At 44.8% G+C, this 18,297-nt stretch overlaps 1 protein-coding gene across 2 annotated transcripts in view; it reads right to left on the reverse strand.

Moving 5' to 3' along the window:
• Positions 1 to 11,251, reverse strand: part of CCN6 (cellular communication network factor 6) — a 17,124-nt gene extending 5,873 nt beyond the window's left edge. The window contains exons 1-3 of one of the 2 annotated variants that reach the window (XM_081529633.1): positions 11,066 to 11,251; positions 4,740 to 5,037; positions 837 to 1,079 (exon numbers count right to left, since the gene is read on the reverse strand). In XM_081529633.1, the coding sequence (XP_081385759.1) occupies positions 837 to 1,079; positions 4,740 to 5,037; positions 11,066 to 11,113 (589 nt within the window). In that variant the 5' untranslated portion in view covers positions 11,114 to 11,251. The remainder of the gene's footprint in view (positions 1 to 836; positions 1,080 to 4,739; positions 5,038 to 11,065) is intronic. The other variant, XM_081529634.1, reaches the window with a different exon arrangement.
• Positions 11,252 to 18,297: the final 7,046 nt, after the last annotated feature.

Here is an 18,297-nt window from a genome sequence, read left to right on the forward strand (position 1 = left end):
TTTTAGAAATATTTACAAATTCAACACATACCCTCTAATATTTTTAATTAGTAGCCTTCCATTTCTGCTTTTACCATATGAAAAAGTTGCCTTTGGAAATTATTGGAACTGGATGGTTCATACTTGCCCATAATAATTCAAATAAAACTTTTTCCAGGCTACGGTATATGTCAACAATATTTGGTCAGTTTTCCTATGCATGTGCGTGCTCAGTCACTTGAGTCGTGTCCGGCGCTTTGCGACCCTATGGACTATAGCCCGCCAGGCTCCTCTGTCTGTGGGATTCTCCAGGCAAGAATACCGGAGTGGGCTGCTATTTCCTCCCCCAGGGGATCTTCCTGACTCAGGGATTGAACCCATGTCTCTTAATGTCTCCTGCAGTGGTAGGCGGGTTCTTTACCACTAGCACCATCTGGAAAGCCCCAAGAGGTTAAATGGAAATAAGCAGAGGTAGTAATTTAGATGAGTTTCCTGACCTAGTAGAAAACTGGAATATTTGGGGAGCTCTCTAGTGGTCTAGCGGTTAAGAGTCAGTGCTCTCACTGCCATGAACTGGGTTCAATCCCTGGTTGGGGAACTGAGATCCTTCCTGCAAAGCCATGTGACACACACACCCCCAAAAAAGGGGGGGGGGGTCTAAAACACTATAAAATTCTCTTTTCAGATACTTAAAGCATACCTGCCTGAGGCAAAGACCGAGTACAACGGCACACTCAAACTAAATCTCACACTGACCACTAATCAGTAAGTGTGTACTGAGTTCCTATGGTACACAAAAGGAACATAAAAGAAAACCAGGCAAAGTCGTATGTGAGAAAGTTCTACATAACGAGTACCTGGCATTGTTTTGTAGCTTGTTGAGAGCTGTTTCTGTGACAACCCCAGGCCACATTTTGACTGATCAGTCTTCTCTCCACCTTTAGCCCCAGAGCAGTGCCTGTCGGCCAGCTTTGGTATGAACAGAGGTGTGCATCCAATGGCCCCGCTGACACACAGGCAGCTGAACAGGGGACTGGGCTGAAACACCTGGCCATTTTGATAATGCACCCTGTTGAACTCACATCCCACAGCGATGAGATCTGAAAGAAGAACAGAACAAAATCACCAAAGAACCGTAACTGCTAGTCTAGACCTCCAGCTGTAAACCCTAGAGCAAACTGCTCTCTCCTTTATGTAGTTCTCAATTTCCTTGGTCCCATCTGGAACCTCCTTCACAGAACATCTATAAAAAGTGAACATGAGACAGTTTCATTAGATTTGGAGATAATCCACCCCCAGTGGTCACCTTCAAAATTCAGACCCTGTTCTGGAGTAAAGTTAATTAAAAAAAAAACCACTATGAATATAGCACTGTGTGCATGCTGCGTGCTAAGTCACTTCAGTCGTGTCCGACTCTGCGACCCCATGGACTGTAGCCCACTAGGCTCCTCTGCCATGGGATTTCCCAGGCAAGAATACTGGAATGGGTTGCCATTTCCTTTTCCAGGGGATCTTCCCGACCTAGGATCAAACGTGCATCTCTTACATCCCCTGCATGGGCAGGTCAGTTCTTTACCACTAGTGCCATCTGGGAACCCTCATAACGTAGCACTGGGATGAATACAGCGCTAGGATGACTGTAAACCTCAGAGCTGGGTTGATGGCTGGTGAGACGCATATCCCCAGATGTCCAATAATAGGCTGGGATACAGTCCTAGAAAGTTGGGGTAAGTGAATGGATGAAGAAATTATGATCTGTTTACAATACTGCACGGTAACTGATTTTGTTTTTAAGAGAACTGGAAGAAAACTTTCACTTCCTCTGAGGGGTATTCTTGAGCTGGATCAGCAGTTCTCACAAAGTGTGGTCAACAGGCTCCTTGGCAGTACCTGAGACCTTTCACAGAACTGGAAGGTCAAAACTTTTTCAGAGTACTAAGATGTGACCGACTTTGTTCACTCAGTTGATATTTGCACCGAATGTGCAAAAGGAGTGGTGGCTAAAACGGCTGCTGGCACCTCAGACTGTACATGTTAGCCATTGTATTTTTCCTTGCCATGCATCTGTACATAAATGTACTTTAAAAAAAAAAAAAGTTCTTAGTTTTACTAAGAATGTCCTTAACAACACAGATTTTATTAAATCTTAATGATCAAATACATCTTTTTAATATTCCATGTGACAAAACAGGAAGTATGCATAGAGCTTTCTTGTAAATGCTGTACCAAAGTACGATAGTTATCTTGAGGAAAAGCACCTATGTTATTGTTTCAGTTATGGGCCTAACTAGCCACTTTTTTAGTGGTAATTTCCCCTGAAGAAGTGACTGACAGATAAATCGTGGTTATTCAGACTTGGGTATTTGGTAGATGTTTTCTTAAAAATCAACAAGGTGAGCCTATCACTTCAAAGAAAACAACTGACAGTACTTGTTGCCAATGATAGAATTTAAGGCTTTCCAGCAGAAATTAGAATTTTGGAAAACTTGTGTCCACCACTGAGATCTTTATAGCTACCCAAGATGTAGGCTTTTGTGATGAGTTTGGTACTAAACGATGTGTTTTAAAAAAGAAAAAAATCTACATAACCCATTGTTCCAAACTGGTATTTTCCGAATAACCAGTATATGCTATTGTTATAAAATTATGCATGAGGAAAAGCCCCGTTCCAAGTGGGTCTTTGAATAGATCAATGTATTGTAATGTCACCAAGTTTGATAAGTTCATCAACGTGGTTTCAGAGTCCACATGAATAGCAGTGATGCAGCTAATTTTTAGAAACTCCACTTAAGTTATAATATGAAAAAAATATAATTATTTGAACAGTTAAAACATTCCTTCCTTTTCCAGCAATATATCTGTGTGAGGCTGGAATCCCTTCATATATTCCAATCTAAAACAACATATAGCAATATACTGAATGCAGAAGCAGATGTAAGAATCTATCTTCTGTTAAGCTAGACATTAGAGAGATTTGCAAAAATGTAAAACAATTCCACTTTCACTCATCTCTAAATTTTGTTTTTAAAGTAAGTTCTTTCACAAATAATATATTATTTCTATTAATTTGCAGTGGGCAGGTTATTTTCATTTCATTTCAAATGAATTAGTAAATATTTTTAAATTTCTAATCCATTAAATGCCAAGAAATAATTCATAAACAAAAGCTCTTTGGGTCCTTATTAATTTATAAGACTAAAGGGATCCTCAGACCAAAAAAAAATTTGAAAACCATTGTTCTATATGATGAATCAGCACATTCTTTGCAAAGTTATATAGGCTTTATAGACTATTTGGTCTCTGTTGCAACTACTAGATGCTGCTATTGTGAAGCAGCCACATATTATATGTAACTGAACTGGCATGGTTGTTCTCTGATGAGACATCATTCACAGAAACAGACTGTGGGCCAGATTTGGTCCCAGAATCACAGTTAGTGATCCCAGTTATAGATCATCCCCACCCCCATTCTCATGGCTGTGTTCTGTTAAGATACTCATCATACTGTACACGAAGTTACGTTTTTGAGAATTTACTACATACCAGATATTGTGATACCAGATATTTTGGGTTTTGTGTCATCATTTCATTTGACCTTCCTAAGAACTCTATAAGATAGAAAGTACATATGATATAACTGAGCCACAGAGAGGTTAAGCAATTTGTTCAAGGTCACTCATCAGACAGAGTTCAGAATCTGAACCCAGAGCTAATCAATATAATAAGCTACTGACAGAGGCATCAGTCTACCGAACTTGAATGATTCCACACATTCACCCCAGCTCCAGAGATGTGCTCTTACTCCACACTCACAACCTAACTTCTGCTAGTAATTAATCTTCCCACTTAGACTGTTCTACAGAATAACTTAACCACTCAGTTGACATGAATATATCCCCCTCTCTTAGAAATTTTACTTTTTATTCCTAAATAAATCGGCATCCTGGATTATTGTCAAGGCATAGGTTTAGATGGTCTTGAGCAGTCTCCCCAGGTGGCGCTAGTGGTTAAGGAACCACCTGCCAATGCAGGAGACATAAGAAACACGGGTTTGATCCCTGGGTCAGGAAGGGCCTCTGGAGGACGGCATGACAACCCACGCCAGTATTCTTGCCTGGAGAATCCCAGTGGACAGAGGATCCTGGTGGGCTACAGTCTATAAGGTTGCAAAGAGTCAGACAAGACTGAAGCAACTGAGCACGCATGCACGAGCAGTCTCCAGAGCTAAGACCAATAAAGCTGAGGGTCCCGTTGTGATTTGGGGTGCCCCGCCCTCTTTCTGACAAATCTGCCTCAGTAAAAAGTACAGTAACTTGATGGTTAGTTAGGAAGGCTAAGATTAAAGCAGTATGTCTGAATACTAGAGATACATCCTTACATTTTAAGAAAGATTATCTTTCAGTTACACAAGAGGCTGAATTCAGATTGCATTTGATAGTATAACAAAAACTGTCCTTTTTGGCACTTTAATAAGTCAGACTGTTTACATAATTTCTCCTATTTTTATCACTAAAAGCAATTACCTGAGAAGAACTTCAAGATCATTTCAATGCAATAAAAACAACAGGTTTCTGAACATGTGGGTAATATCTGCTCAGCTCAGATGTGTTCAATATGACAAGGCCAGTCTCACTGGTGCATGAAAACTAAACCCACCTCAGATTTAGTCAAATGAAGATGATTATTCCAAAGTAAAACCTGCAGAAAAAAGTCCTGTCTAGACTCAGCATTTTCCAGCCAGTCCAGAAGGAAACACTTACATGCACACACTCCGGTCTCGTACCTAGGCCTGTCTGCTGAGTAGTCACAGTACAGCCCTTTGTGGGGGTCACAGAGGTCAGCTTCGTTGCAGGTGTCCCCTGGCTGCCTGGCACAGATTTTACAGCATCTGCAGCCATCCCTCACCAGGCTCACTCCAGGAGGGCAGCTGGGCTTCCGACGGGGACACTGACAGGGCCAGTGACAAAACTCCTTACGATGGTGCACTTCCGTCACCTCTCCAGGACTTCCTTCGACTGCTGTGTCTGACAGCCCAGCGCCCTGGGCCCTGCAGCAGAACTTCATTGGACAATAAAAATGATGTTAGAAATGGTTCCTCAAACCAACTTCAGAGGTTTTCTAGAAATAGATTTCACCCAAATTATTAATACTAGAATACAGCGTGGTAAGTTGTAATAATAGTATCTATCAGTATTTGACATGATCATGCATGCATGCTCAGTCGTGTCAGACTCTCTGTGACCCCTTGGACTGTGGACCACCAGGCTCCTCTGTCCATGGGTCCCTGCAATTTCCCAGGCAAGACTACTGGAGCAGGTTGCCATTTCCTTCTTCAGGAGATCTTCCCAACCCAGCGATCGAATCCGCATCTCCTGCATCGCCTGCTTTGATGGCAGCTTTCTTTATCGCTGAGCCACCTGGGCAGTCCGATTGACACAATCAGTCTCTCCTTAAACTTTTCTGCACTCAGCTTCCAACATATGACTCTTTCTTTCTCACCGATGGCTCCTTCTCAGTCTCCTCTGCTGGTTCCTTCTCATCTCTGAGCGCTGGAGCTCCCTGTGGGTAAGTGCTCTAAAGTAACAATCCTCATTGTATCTTGTATCTCCACCCAGGCTTCTCTTCTGAGCTCAAACTCCCTCCTTAACAGATCTCTACTTAGACATGTGATAAGCATAGCAAACTTCAAAAGACCAGACACACCTTCCCAATTCTCCCCTCCAATCTGCTCTTTCTTATAAGGGAAAGAGAGAGGCAGGTATGTCAGAGGAGCTGAGATGCTAGAACCAGAGGGAACATGAGGCCGCTGCTGAAGGGAGGTCACGTGCCAAGGGATGCAGGCTTATAAAGGCTAGAAAAGGCAAAGGACAGATTGCCCCTAGATGCCCCAGATGGAACACAGCCCTGCTTTGATTTTAGCTCTGATTTTAGATTACAGATGCTAGAACTGCAAAAGAATAAATCTGCACTGTTTGAGCCACTAAGATTGTAACCATTTGTTTCAGTAGCAACAGGAAACGATGCAGTCTAAAGTTATAGAGGAAGACTATGGGGCTCAGACTGCTTAAGATACTCCAGTATTCTAGTAAGTAGAAGAAAAGGGACTTAAACCAGGCAGGCAGCTTCCAGAACCTTCCCACTTCCCTTCCCTAGGCCAGGTCTTGCCACAAATCAGATTGGATATTGAACAGATCACTGAATCTCTGCATCTGGTTCTCCTCTCCAGCCCAGACTCTCCCCATGGGCTCACAACTAGCTCAATCCTTTCTGCAGGATTTCTCCCACTTTGATGTCCCACAAGCACCTCACTTTTTTCTCTCTCCCCAAGAAACTGCTCTCAGCTGGTCCCCATTTTAGTGGATGGTGTGACACCATCCACTGAGTTCCTTAGCCTTACCTGCTCCATCTCCTTGCTCCCTCACACCTGAAGGTCACTGACCTGCAGGGAAGTCCAAGCTCCTGAGCACAGCATTCAGGGCCCTCCTCATCTCTTGAGCTCTTTACATCCCTTGGTAGTGGTGGTGGTTTAGTTGCTAATGTCCGACTCTTGCGACCCCACGGACTGTAGCCCGCCAGGCTCCTCTGTCCATGGGATTTTCCAAGCAAGAATACTGGAGTGGATTGCCATTTCTTTCTCCAGGGGATCTTCCTGACCCAGGAATTGAACCCAGGTCTCCTGCATGGCAGGCAGAGTCTTTACCAACTGAGCTATGAGGGAAGCCCTTAGCTCCCGGCAAATGAAAATTCCTGCGGTTCCCTGCATATCTGAGGCTGTTCAATCTTCCTACAAACTTCTTCACCCCACCTCCACTCCCTCACTGAGTTACCACCTTTTCCAGAAGACTTTCTGTAACTTCTCCATGCTACCTTTTGCCTGTCTGTGTACTGAAACTGTGAATAAGTGCCTGTCTTCACCACTTGCCATAAAGCTACCCAACTACAGGGACCTGAGGTTCACTTGCTGGTGTACTACTGGCACTTAGCACAGAGGCTAGCAAGTAATTTCTGTAATTAATTCTCAAGTTTTATTTGATGGAACTGAAGGCAGTTGGATTGATCCAGTGATCTAAACCTCTTTCCAACTCAAAAACCCTACATTTTAAAGTATCTGTTTGAAATTCCACCATTAAATCTTCAGCCTTTTTTTTCCTTACCACTGATGAAATATGTATTCCCCAGAGTAACACTTTCAGCTACTATTTGAGTTGAATGTACAATGTGAGAATAGACTTTGAAAGTACAGTGCTGGGCTTCTGGAGGATGAGGAGGGGCAATGGAAATTCAAAATGTGGAAGGAGTAGAAATAGCAAGAGTAGAAACAGTGAAGGCCTGCTTCTCATTCTTGCCCAGGTGCAGCCGTGGTTACCAGGGACCCCTTGCCAGGCTCAGTGGCCTCTCAGCTGAGCTCATGCTCCCGAACTCTCTGTCCCCACCTTATCCCCCTCTCTAAGGCACTGGACTCTTAGTTCTCCACTCTCCCTTGGCTTTCATGGCACCAGCCCCTCCCTGTCACCCTAACCCAATTCTATCCCTACCTCTGGACATATTTTGTCAATCTCCTTTGCAGCCTCCTGTAACCCTAAATTTGACTTAGATTTAGGCTCATGGGTGCTTTATGACCTTAATGGATTGCTGATCTCACTGTACGCAATCTCACCCACCCTCTTGCTTTCATTTTTAACCCTATACAGTTTTAAATCTAAATTTCCATCCAGGACGACTCCACTGAGCTCAGACCGACATAGCTGACTGCCTACTGGACATCTCCACTGGCATGTCCTACAGGGAAACTCACATCGCAAACTCATCATTGGCCCACCCACCTGAGACAGTGTCTCCATACTCTGGAGGTAGAAAAGTTGGGAGTCATCCAGGTTATCTTCCTCTCCCGCACCTCCTACAGTCATTTACCAATTAGTCCTTCTTATCGTCCTCATATCCCTAAAACTAGTCATTCTTCCCTCATTTTCACTGCTACCGAGTACTGCTTCAGTAAGTTCCTAACTGGTCTCCTGTCAAGAATGACTTCAATGAATCGCCCACTTTTTAAGGATCTCTTTAAAAATATCTGTTGGTCCCCAGCATCTCCACCAACAAACAAACAAAAACATATCTGATCTTACTTCTCATCTTCTTAAAACCCATCAGTGGCTCCCTACTGTCAACAGTATACAGTCCAGACTTCTGAGCAGGGTATCTAAACCCTATGTGTGCTGATTCCTGCCTTCCTCTCTAGCTGCATTGCTCAATGCACGCTCCTCCTATGCTGTGCACTTGACAAGAGGGACCAGGTTGGCTTCTCCTCCATGCTTTTCCTCATGCTGCTTCCTCTAATGAACTGCCCACTCCCCAAACTTCCCATCTGGTGACACATGTTTATCTTTCTAGTCTTGAAGCATTTCTATATAATCTCCAAGGTGACAAGGTAACACTGTTGAAAACCAAGGCTAAAGAGAAAATCCTGGAATCAGTCTAAGAAAGGGAGAGTATTACATACAAGAGAAAAACAATAAATATATGATCTGACTTCTCATCAAAAGAAGGAAACCAAGATGTCCTTCAGTAGGTAACTGGATAAACTGTGGCACATCCAGACAATGGAGTAATATTTCAGTGCTAAAAGGAAATGAGCCATCAAGCCTTGAAAAGACAGGCATACCACTAAGTGAAAGAAGTCAACTGGAAAATTCTACATATTATATGATTCCAACTATATGACATTCTGGAAAGGGCAAAATGATGAAGACAGTAAAAAGATCAGTAGTTGTCAGGGGTTGAGGGAACGAATAAACGGTGGAACACAAAGGATTTTTTGGAAAGTGAAAATACTCTGTATGATACTATAGTAGCAGATATACATTATCATGCATTTGCCCAAACTCATAGAAGGTACAACACCAAGAGTGAAAGCTAATGTAAGTAATGGAAAATGAATGGTTATGATGTGTCAATGTAGGCTCATTAGGTTCATGCAGAACTACTACTACAATGTAGTTCATTAGTTATAGCAAATGTACCACTGTTGCGGGAGACACTGATAATCAGGGAGTGGAGGGGGAGGCTATGCACGTGGGGCAGCAGGTGGTACACAGGAAATCTCTGAAGCCTTCCTCTCAAATTTGCTGTGGCCCTAGGCTGCAGTCCATGGGGTCTCTAAGAGTCAGACACGACTGAGCGACTTGCCTTTCACTTTTCTCTTTCATGCACTGGAGAAGGAAATGGCAACCCCCTCTAGTGTTCTTGCCTGGAGAATCCCAGGGACGGCGGAGCCTAGTGGGCTGCTATCTATGGGGTCACACAGAGTCAGACACGACTGAAGTGACTTAGCAGCAGCAGCAGCAAAACACCACCAAAATATTATGTCTTTAAAAAAAGAGAAGGAAAATAAGAGCAAGACACCCTGAGACAATGCTGAGAGGGGGGAAAAAAACTGTCAACCTGGGATTCTATCTCCAGTGGAACTATCTTTCAAAAATGAAGGTGCAATTAAAGACATTTCCAGATAAACAAAAACTGAGAGCAACTGTTGCTAGCATGCCTGCCTCACAAGAAATAGTAAAGGAAGCTCTTCCACCTGAAGGGAAAATTACAACAGATAGTATGCTAGAAATACAAGAAGAAATCAAGCGTTCTGGAAATGGAAAATATGTGGGTAAATATAAAGAATTACATATAATTTTCTCTTTTCTTCAGATATTTTGATTGTTTTCAAAATCAAAATATTAAGACAACAAAAGAATCATCAGAATAATACAACAGAAAGAATGAGGGCTTTGACCATAGAGCTATGCTTATCTTAGATAACATTCATTTATTTGATCTTTGAGCTTCAATCCTCCTCTGTAAAACAGGATCAATAATATCCACTTTGCAAGGTTATTTTGAGTTATTATCTTAATCACTAAAGTGTGAAGCACAGTTCTTGGCACATATTAGATTTTCTATACATGGTAGGTACTATCAAACCCTTCAAAAATTCAGACCCTTAACTTTGCCATTAAGCATAATGTTTTCTTGTTGCTCTATCTATAACCTCTTTTTGTTTTTGTTTTTTTTTATTTTGGGCACATCTTTCTCTGTTGGAATACTTGCTGCTTAGGGATATGCTGTAGTTCTCAATCTATAAATGTGGCAGGCTTTTTCCTCAAGGGCTAGGCAATAGACACCCCCATCTCACTCCTACTGGGGAAGAGCATCTCTCTATCCGTCCACATAATGGTACCATAGACATTCTTGTTATGACCCTTTTAAGATCTTAAATCTCTCCATATATAACAATTTTCAACCCCCCGTTTCCTAAAATACATCTGCTGCTTAACTACCTCAGTCAAATTAACACACACACACATCCTGGTATTGTAAAACACCAGGTTTCAAAAGCTCTGTCCTCTGAGCTAGCAAAAACCTCCACCGTAGAGATAAATCCATAAAATAAGCCACCCTGTTTCAATCATCTTAATAAAAAAAAAAATTGCTAAAGCAAAGAATCACTCATATTGAATTAAACTTCCCTTTGGTCTGCTGCTCAAAATATTTAAAAATCCTGTGGACTGATTCTGTCTTATGAAAAGTGAAAAACACATGGGTTAAGAAAAGACAAAAAAAAATAGAATGTTTTAAAAATATTAAGTGTTTGCTCCGAAGTGTTCCTGTCAAACAAGCAGAGGCTTAGCTGAAGAGAGCCGTCAGGGTCACTTTTTCCAGCAGCTCTGTGCAGTCCGCCCGCCTGGCGCCAGCAGAGGGGCACCGCCACCCACCCCGCCCGCAGGGCAGCCAGCTCCCCGGAGACTCCAGTTAAAAAAAGAAAAAAATACACCTTATGAAAACGTGGGAGCTGTTCAAACACATCAGAAGCAGGATTAAGTGCCCCGGAAAGGGAGCAAAGTTTTCCACTCTTCCCTGAAGCTAATGAACTAAAACAGGACTTGATTAGAAGAACATGGCTCCTACTCGTCCGGAGGTATTTCCACAAGGAACGTACCCCTCCATTTCCCCCATCTTCTCTTCCTTTTTGATTTCTGACCTGAGGAAATGAGGGCCACCGCAGCCCCCGCGGGGACGGAGCGGCGGGAGAGCCAGGACGTACCTGCGACAGCGCGGCCAGGAGAAGCGTGGAGAGCAGAGGCCCCCGCATGGCCCCAGGCCGGCCTCGCGCAGCCGGAGATGCTGCGAGGCCGGCGCACAAAGCTCTCCTCTGTCTCCTGGAGGAAGGACCCACGCCTCCACCTCCCAAGCTCCGGACTTTGTGCTCCAGCTCTCAGACTCTGCTTTCGCTTTCCCAGATCCCTTTTAATACCCTGTTTACTTTCAGGCGACTCTTCTCATATTTACCTTCGCGGTGGCCTGGAGCGCGCTCCTCCCGGGACTGAGAGGGGGCAGACCAAGGGTGACTTCTGTTTGAAGGAACTGTTGTTCCACCCGCTCCAGGAGATCACAGCCAGCCTTGAGCAAAATGGTGATGTTAGACGCAGTTACCCGCCTTAACCCTCAGCCTTACCTGCCTTAACCCTCAGCCTCTCCTCTGGGTTTGCCTCCCCAGGCCCTCTCTTGGCTGCTTGCTTGTTCTCCCGGGGCCCTCAAGTATAGGGGACAAGTCTGGCCTCTGACCACCCCATCACAGCCTGCCCCTGCCCACTTCTCCCACCACACTGTAACAAGTTCGCCCCACCTTCCCTCACCCTACAGCTTCTTATCACAGTGCCTGGTGCTTACCTCTGTTACAGCACGTTTCTCCTACCAGGTGGATTAGGTTTGGAAATACTGTAGATGCAACCCAGGTGGACACCTACAGTCTGGGGCCTGAGAGAAGCTGCTTTCTGCAGCCACAGCCCCACAACAGACAAGAGTAAAGTTAACCCCAATCTTTTAGGACTAAGACAAAACAGTTACACTAGTGGCAATCATTCATTAACAAATCAAGATCTTTTTAAAAGTTATTACAGATTTGTACACCCCTTCCCTTCTAATTCTCACCTCCCCAGCATGTGTGGTCACCAGCCCATCTCCTCCTGTGTCCAGTGGTTTGTGGCTTTTTCACCCAGCTTTCAACTGTGGTCTTTGTCTGTGTATCTTGGGGTGCACCTACGATGGGGTTTTGTCTTCTTGTGGATCCAGTGTCTGGCCCATCTTCCTGCCCCCATTCTAGGGCCAGTTTCTATTCCGTGTGACCTGTCACCTGTGTTCAATTTACCTGTTACCTCTCCTGGGCTCACTGCTCACCTCTCTTTCTGTGTATAAAGACAGTGACTGAAGGCCCAAGACCTGGAGAAAAACTGGGCTTCCTGCCAACAAGGACTCTGGGATCCTCAGAGAGCCAGGGACTCCATAAAATGTGCAAACATACCCCACATGGTTTACTAAGTAGTTAATTACACCATAATCACACACACACCAAACAACAAGGAATACCCAGCGTAGGTATGATGTCAACTCCTCATCTTCCTGCCTGAGAAATAGGATAAAACCTGTGTAACAGGGAAAAACCTTTGTATTCTATTACAAGTTAATCACTAAAGGGATGTTGCCTATAAGCTAAAATTAAACATCATGGCCCGTCTCTGGGAACTCTGCCTCCCAGGTAATGAGAGTAAAGCTATCAATAAAATACCTTTGTTTAGCTCACAGGAAACACGGTGACCAGACCCTCCTGTGAATAACTGCAGGAAGGAAGAAATTAACACATCCCCTCTGGAGGCTGACAGATCAGGAAATGTTTGACTTTCCTCCCTTCCCTTTTAGTATAAAATAAGCCTGAATTCTAACTCTGGGAAGATGGTTCTTTGGGGCACGGTTCCACCATCTTCTTGGCTTGCTGACTTTCCAAATAAAGTTATGTTCCTTGCCCAGAGAATTCATCTCTCGATTGATTGGCCTGTCGTACAGCAGTAAAAGCTTGGTCTCCCTAACACCTGAAAACAGCCTAATGAAGGCAGATGGGTCTGTGTTAGTCCAATCTGATCCATTATTTTTATGTCTCTGGTTTAATACCATCTGATCTTTGGGTTCCCAGCCTCAGGAATTCATGCACCACAGTGGTCATGAGAAAGGATCATCTCCTATTTCCTCACTGGTTCATAGAAAGCAGAAGAATCTAAGCCCAGGATTAGCATATTCATGAACGATATCCCTCCTGTTCTGAATGTGATACTGCACTTATCTATTCAGTGTTTGAACTTAAGGAGAGTCATGCTCCTTCCACATGTTCTCTGTAAATGCTGGCAGCGGCAGCCATTCTTCTGGAAAGGACTTTCCTCCCTCTACAATCTCTGCCATGGGGCAGAGGAAGGGGTCAGACTCCCATCCTTGGCTCTTGGTAGGAAAGGAACATCTTTGTTGAGAATGAACTTGTGAGTCCTCTCCCACAGTGTACAAGATGGAGGGGCTCTGAGCTACTCACTGCAGCTTATGTTAGGACATCTCCAGCCATGGGTGTGTTCCTATTTAACAACTTCAAGCTCACTGTGGATGGACTGAATGAATATGGCTTTTCTGCCATCTTCTACTTTGGACACCAAGAGCCATCATGGCGTGGGTCTTGCTCTGGACACATTCCTCTGTTATCTCATTTAACAAAATGCTAATCTGCCTAGGCATCCATTTCACAAGCGTTCAGTTTGTGATGTACGTTCAAACAGACATGTACATTGAGCATAACTAATATTTGCATCATGTTTCATGATTTACAAGGAAGTTCACATGTATTATCTTTTTTAATTTCACAGCTCAGTGAGGTAGGCAAAAGCAGTATTTAAAACCATCTTCATTTAGCAGATTAAAAAGTTGAGGTTAAGTGATTGTACTTGGTCCACAAAACACACTTAATCCCTGCCCTCTAGAGCTATATCATCTACTAGGAGAGAAGATGCTGAACCAATAAATGTGCAAAGTATCCCTGAGGAAAAATTGAATAAAGGCTAAAGGCTAATAATAAAGAACAAAAAAACTACAGGGGAGAATGACAGGTAGGAGCTAAGCTAAATCCGTGGCAGGGGGAACTGAGTTGAGACAGAAAGCCAGAGGGAGAGTGGGGAAGACTCCTGGCGCAGGGTTCTCTCCACCGGCAAAACACACACAGGAACAGCATCACAGCGAGGACAGTCCCTTCTCCTGTGTCACCTGGGCAGGCAGGGCACCCACACCTCTGTCAGTGCCCTGAGCAGGGGAGGAATCCCCTTCCCTCCCCCCCTCAACAGTCCCTCCCTCTCCTACTGGTTGGTGGAGAGGGAAGCGTTGTCTGTCCCAGAAAAGAGACCAACATTGTTGGTGCGATCATGCCCTGAACATGTGTGTCAGGGAAACTAGAGCTTCCCAGGTGGCTCAGAGATAAAGAATCTGCCTGCCAATGCAGGAGACGCAGGAAATGCAGGTTTGATCCCTGGGTGGGTAAGATCCCCTGCAGAAGGAAATGACAACCCACTCCAGTATTCTTGCCAGGGAAATCCCTTGGACAGAGGAGCCTGGTGGGCTACAATCCAAGGGGTCGCAAACAGTCAGACACAGACACAACTTAGTGACTAAACAACAACAAACAATAATAATAACCACAGCAAACAATGATCAAGTGCTTGAGGTGCCGCATCTCCGTTGTGCCGGGTGCTGCACCTGTGTGGACCCAGCTGCTTCTCCCAGCATCACTGCCGGGAGGTACGGTTATTACCATCTGTGAGGAAACTGAGGCAAGGCCATGCGAATAGCAAGAGGGAGGACTGAGATCCCAAGCATTTAGCCCCCTGCTCTGCTGCCCTCTGCATGGCCTCTATGTTACAGAACAACCTGTAGCAGGACGATTCCGTGAGATCATTACTCTGCATTGCATTCTCAACGATTTTTTCCCCCTCCTACTCCCCTCTCTAGTTTTAAGAAGTTAGTGAGGTCATTTAGAGTTCCCTCCATGCAGAAGGATTCCCTGGTGGCTCAGATGATAAAGAATCCATTTGCAATGCATGAGACCTGGGTTGGATATCTGGACTGGGAAGATCCCCTGGAGGAGGGCATGGCAACCCATTCCAGTATTCTTGCCTGGAGAATCCCATTGACCGAGGAGCCTGGTGGGCTACAGTCCATGGGGTCCCAAAGAGTTGGACATGACTGAAGTGACTAACCTTGCCCTTGTACTTATCCATGCAGAAGGAAGCTGCTACAATGCTTTGTCTCTTAGGGAAACTGGATCTCACGGAAGAGGTGATGCTGGGAGAGGAAAGAGGAAGGAGTCTGGGGCAGCCAGGGGGAAGAGGAAGCTTGGGGAGCCCCTGAGTGGGAGCTAGGGGGTGGGGAGGTGAGAACTGGATGCTTCGGCCATTCTGCACAAGTTCCCCAAGGACCTCTGTGTCCACGCAAGAGCCTTCACTGCCCATTCGGATGTGAACCATCAAGGTGTGGGCAGGAACCTCACAAAGAGAAGGCCAATGGCCTGGCCTCTTCTCCAGGCACCAGCTAGGCCTCCTGCATTGTTGTTCAACCTGCCACGATGGTGGTGGTAGAATTGGGAGGAGCCCACGGATGGTGGCTTAGAATAATAACACACTTATCTCCAGATGGAGATGGGGGAGGTTGGTTTGGAGCCAGCGTTAATTTAAATTTTAACTTTAATTAAAATTAATTAATTGAATTGAATTAATTAAAACTTTAATTTGAGGAAAATGAAGAAACAGATATTCCTACACTCCTGGATCTGTGGCTTCACATTCATCCTTGCTACAAATACTGTAAGTCTCACAAAATCGCCATTCTCCTTGAGTGTGTACTCTCTTCTGAAAATTCACAGGCCTTGAAACCAAAACCGGTGCCGGGAGCCTCCATAGCGTCTCCTCCGGCTCTCTGGCAGCTCCACCTGGGTCAGCAGCTAGGTCTCTAATCAGAGGTTCTTCCAGTCTGGTTGCTACTGTGGACCCAATGGTGCTGAAGGGCATTCAAATGGCAGATGTCCAATGAAACCTTGTTGGTTATTTAAAAGGACTCATCAAAATCACCCTGAAACTATGGAAGTAGTTATGCATGTCTCTAATCTTGCATAATTTATCCACTGTATCCTTCCATGCCCTTTTTGAACTAATAACCGCCAGTCTCACGTACCTTTTTCCTATGTGTGTATCTTCTGTTAAATTTATCCCTTTTTTTTTTTTTCCCCACAAAACCCTGACCCTAAGATTCTGACATGAAATTCACGATACATGCCTGGAAGGGAAGGTTTACTCTCTCTTCTTCTTCCACTAACCCACAAGCCTAGTTCACCAGCACCTGTGCGCATTCTGAGGGGCTGCGGTGTGTGCTAAGGTGCTTCAATGCCACCGCCTTGGAGGGCAGGCCGGAAGGGTTGCCAGGCTCTGCTTGGCCTCCCATACAGTTTTAGTGAACCAGGTCCAAGAACGAGCGGCCACAAATCACCAGCCCTGGCATGCTTGTGGGCCCCGCAGCAGAGTCTCCTTGCAAAGAGGCAAGTGCCCTTGTTCCCAGGGCATCAGAAAGTCAGGCTGTGGCCCAAGGAAAACAAGGCTGAATGCCTCGGAGGATCTAATTCACTTTGTCACTTGGCTCTGTTAGACTGGTTTGCAAAAGGAGCCCTGTGTGGGAAAGAGGGCCGAGGTAATCAGACGCGGGCGCTGAGGGGCCTCCTGAAAAGTTGGAAGGGAGAGGAGAGGTAGTTCCTGTAATTTGCAATGTGGGTGGAGCTCATCTTTCAGGAAGGAAAATATGCATAATGTGGTGTCATTACTGAGCCTGAAAATGACCGCATGTGTGAATCATAACCCAATTAGATGGGCAGGCCCATTGGCAGACTTGGAGCCAGTGGACTCCAGTTCACAATCCAAATTCTGCTACGTACCAGCTCGCTGACCTTGGACAGTCTCCACCACGCCTCCCCATCTCTGGGCTTCTTAACCTGCCAGATACTGCTGTAGATTTATCTTCCTTCAACACAGATATGACCACATCACTCTCCTACTCAATACCCTTCTTCTACTCCCTCTTTCGAATTGATGCCTTCAGACTGTGGTGCTGCAGAAGACTCCTGAGAGTCCCTTGCACTGCAAGGAGATCAAACTAGTCAATCTTCAAGGAAATCAACCCTGAATTTTCATTGGAAGGACTGTTGCTGAAGCTGAAGCTCCAATACTTTGACCACTTGATGCAAAGAACTGATTCATTGGAAAAATCCCTGATGCTGGGAAAGATTAAAGGCAGGGAAAGATTGAAGGCAAAAGGAGAAGGAGGCAGCAGAGGATGAGATGGTTAGAGATCATCACCGAGCCAATGGTCATGAATTTGAGCAAATTCCAGGAGATAGTGGAGGACAGAGGAGGCTGATACACTGCAGTTCATGGGCTGGCAGAGAGTCCGAAACAACTTAGCGACTGAAAAACAACACCACCACCTCCCCTTTCACCCAGGATAAAACCCAACTCCTGGGTAGCACAGTGAACGGCCATCTGTGATACAGCAACCTTCTCTTGGGCCTCTTCCGTCCTCACCCCTGCACTTAATGAACACAGAACTGCTATGCTATGCGTTCCTCCAGCCTCCTGCCTTTGTTTGTGAGGTTCTACTGGGGGAACCCTCCTCGCCGTTCACCCGTTTGGTTATGTTAAAGAGCCTCCCCTGAGAAGCCTTCCTAACCAGCATCTCTGAGCTCCTCAGGCCCTTTGTGTACCACTAACGGCCTTGTAAAACCTGTATTGCGTTCATGTGTTTCCATGGAGGGTTGTGAGATTTAGCTAATAACAAGAATAGTAATAATAATGATAGGGTGCCTAGTTAAAATTTTAATATATATGAGACACATTTATACTAAAAATGTATTCATTGTTAACATGAACCTCAAATTTAGCTGAACATATGTTTATATGGATTTTCCCTACCTGACTGAGTCATGTGAGGGTGGAGACTTGAGACTGTATTCGTATGGCAACCCACTCTAGTATTCTTGCCTGGAAAATCCCATGGACGGAGGAACCTGGTAGGCTACAGTCCATGGGGTCGCAAAGAATTGGACACGACTGAGCGACTTCGCTTTCTTTTTTCTTTCTAGGTAAGCACAAAATGACTGGTAAGTGCTTAAAATCTTTATTTACTTTACATGATTGGCACCTGGAGTTTCTAATCTCAAGTTATTCATTTTACAAGCAAATGAATAAACACGACAGTCATATTTTTTTCTTTGCCTTTTCTTAGCCTTTTGAAGGTTAAGTGGTGTCGTGGCAAGCACAATTTAGACTGCAGTTTCTGATTTTCCAGATCCCACCTGCAGTGGACACTGATGGACGCTAGATGGCGCAATGGACCAACGTACGGCCTCCGCCCCGCTGCGGGACCCGGGTAAGA

Source organism: Giraffa tippelskirchi, chromosome 9 (genome assembly GCF_054371585.1).
Source record: "Giraffa tippelskirchi isolate mGirTip1 chromosome 9, T2T-mGirTip1v1.2.pri, whole genome shotgun sequence".
Classification (NCBI taxonomy): domain Eukaryota; kingdom Metazoa; phylum Chordata; class Mammalia; order Artiodactyla; family Giraffidae; genus Giraffa; species Giraffa tippelskirchi.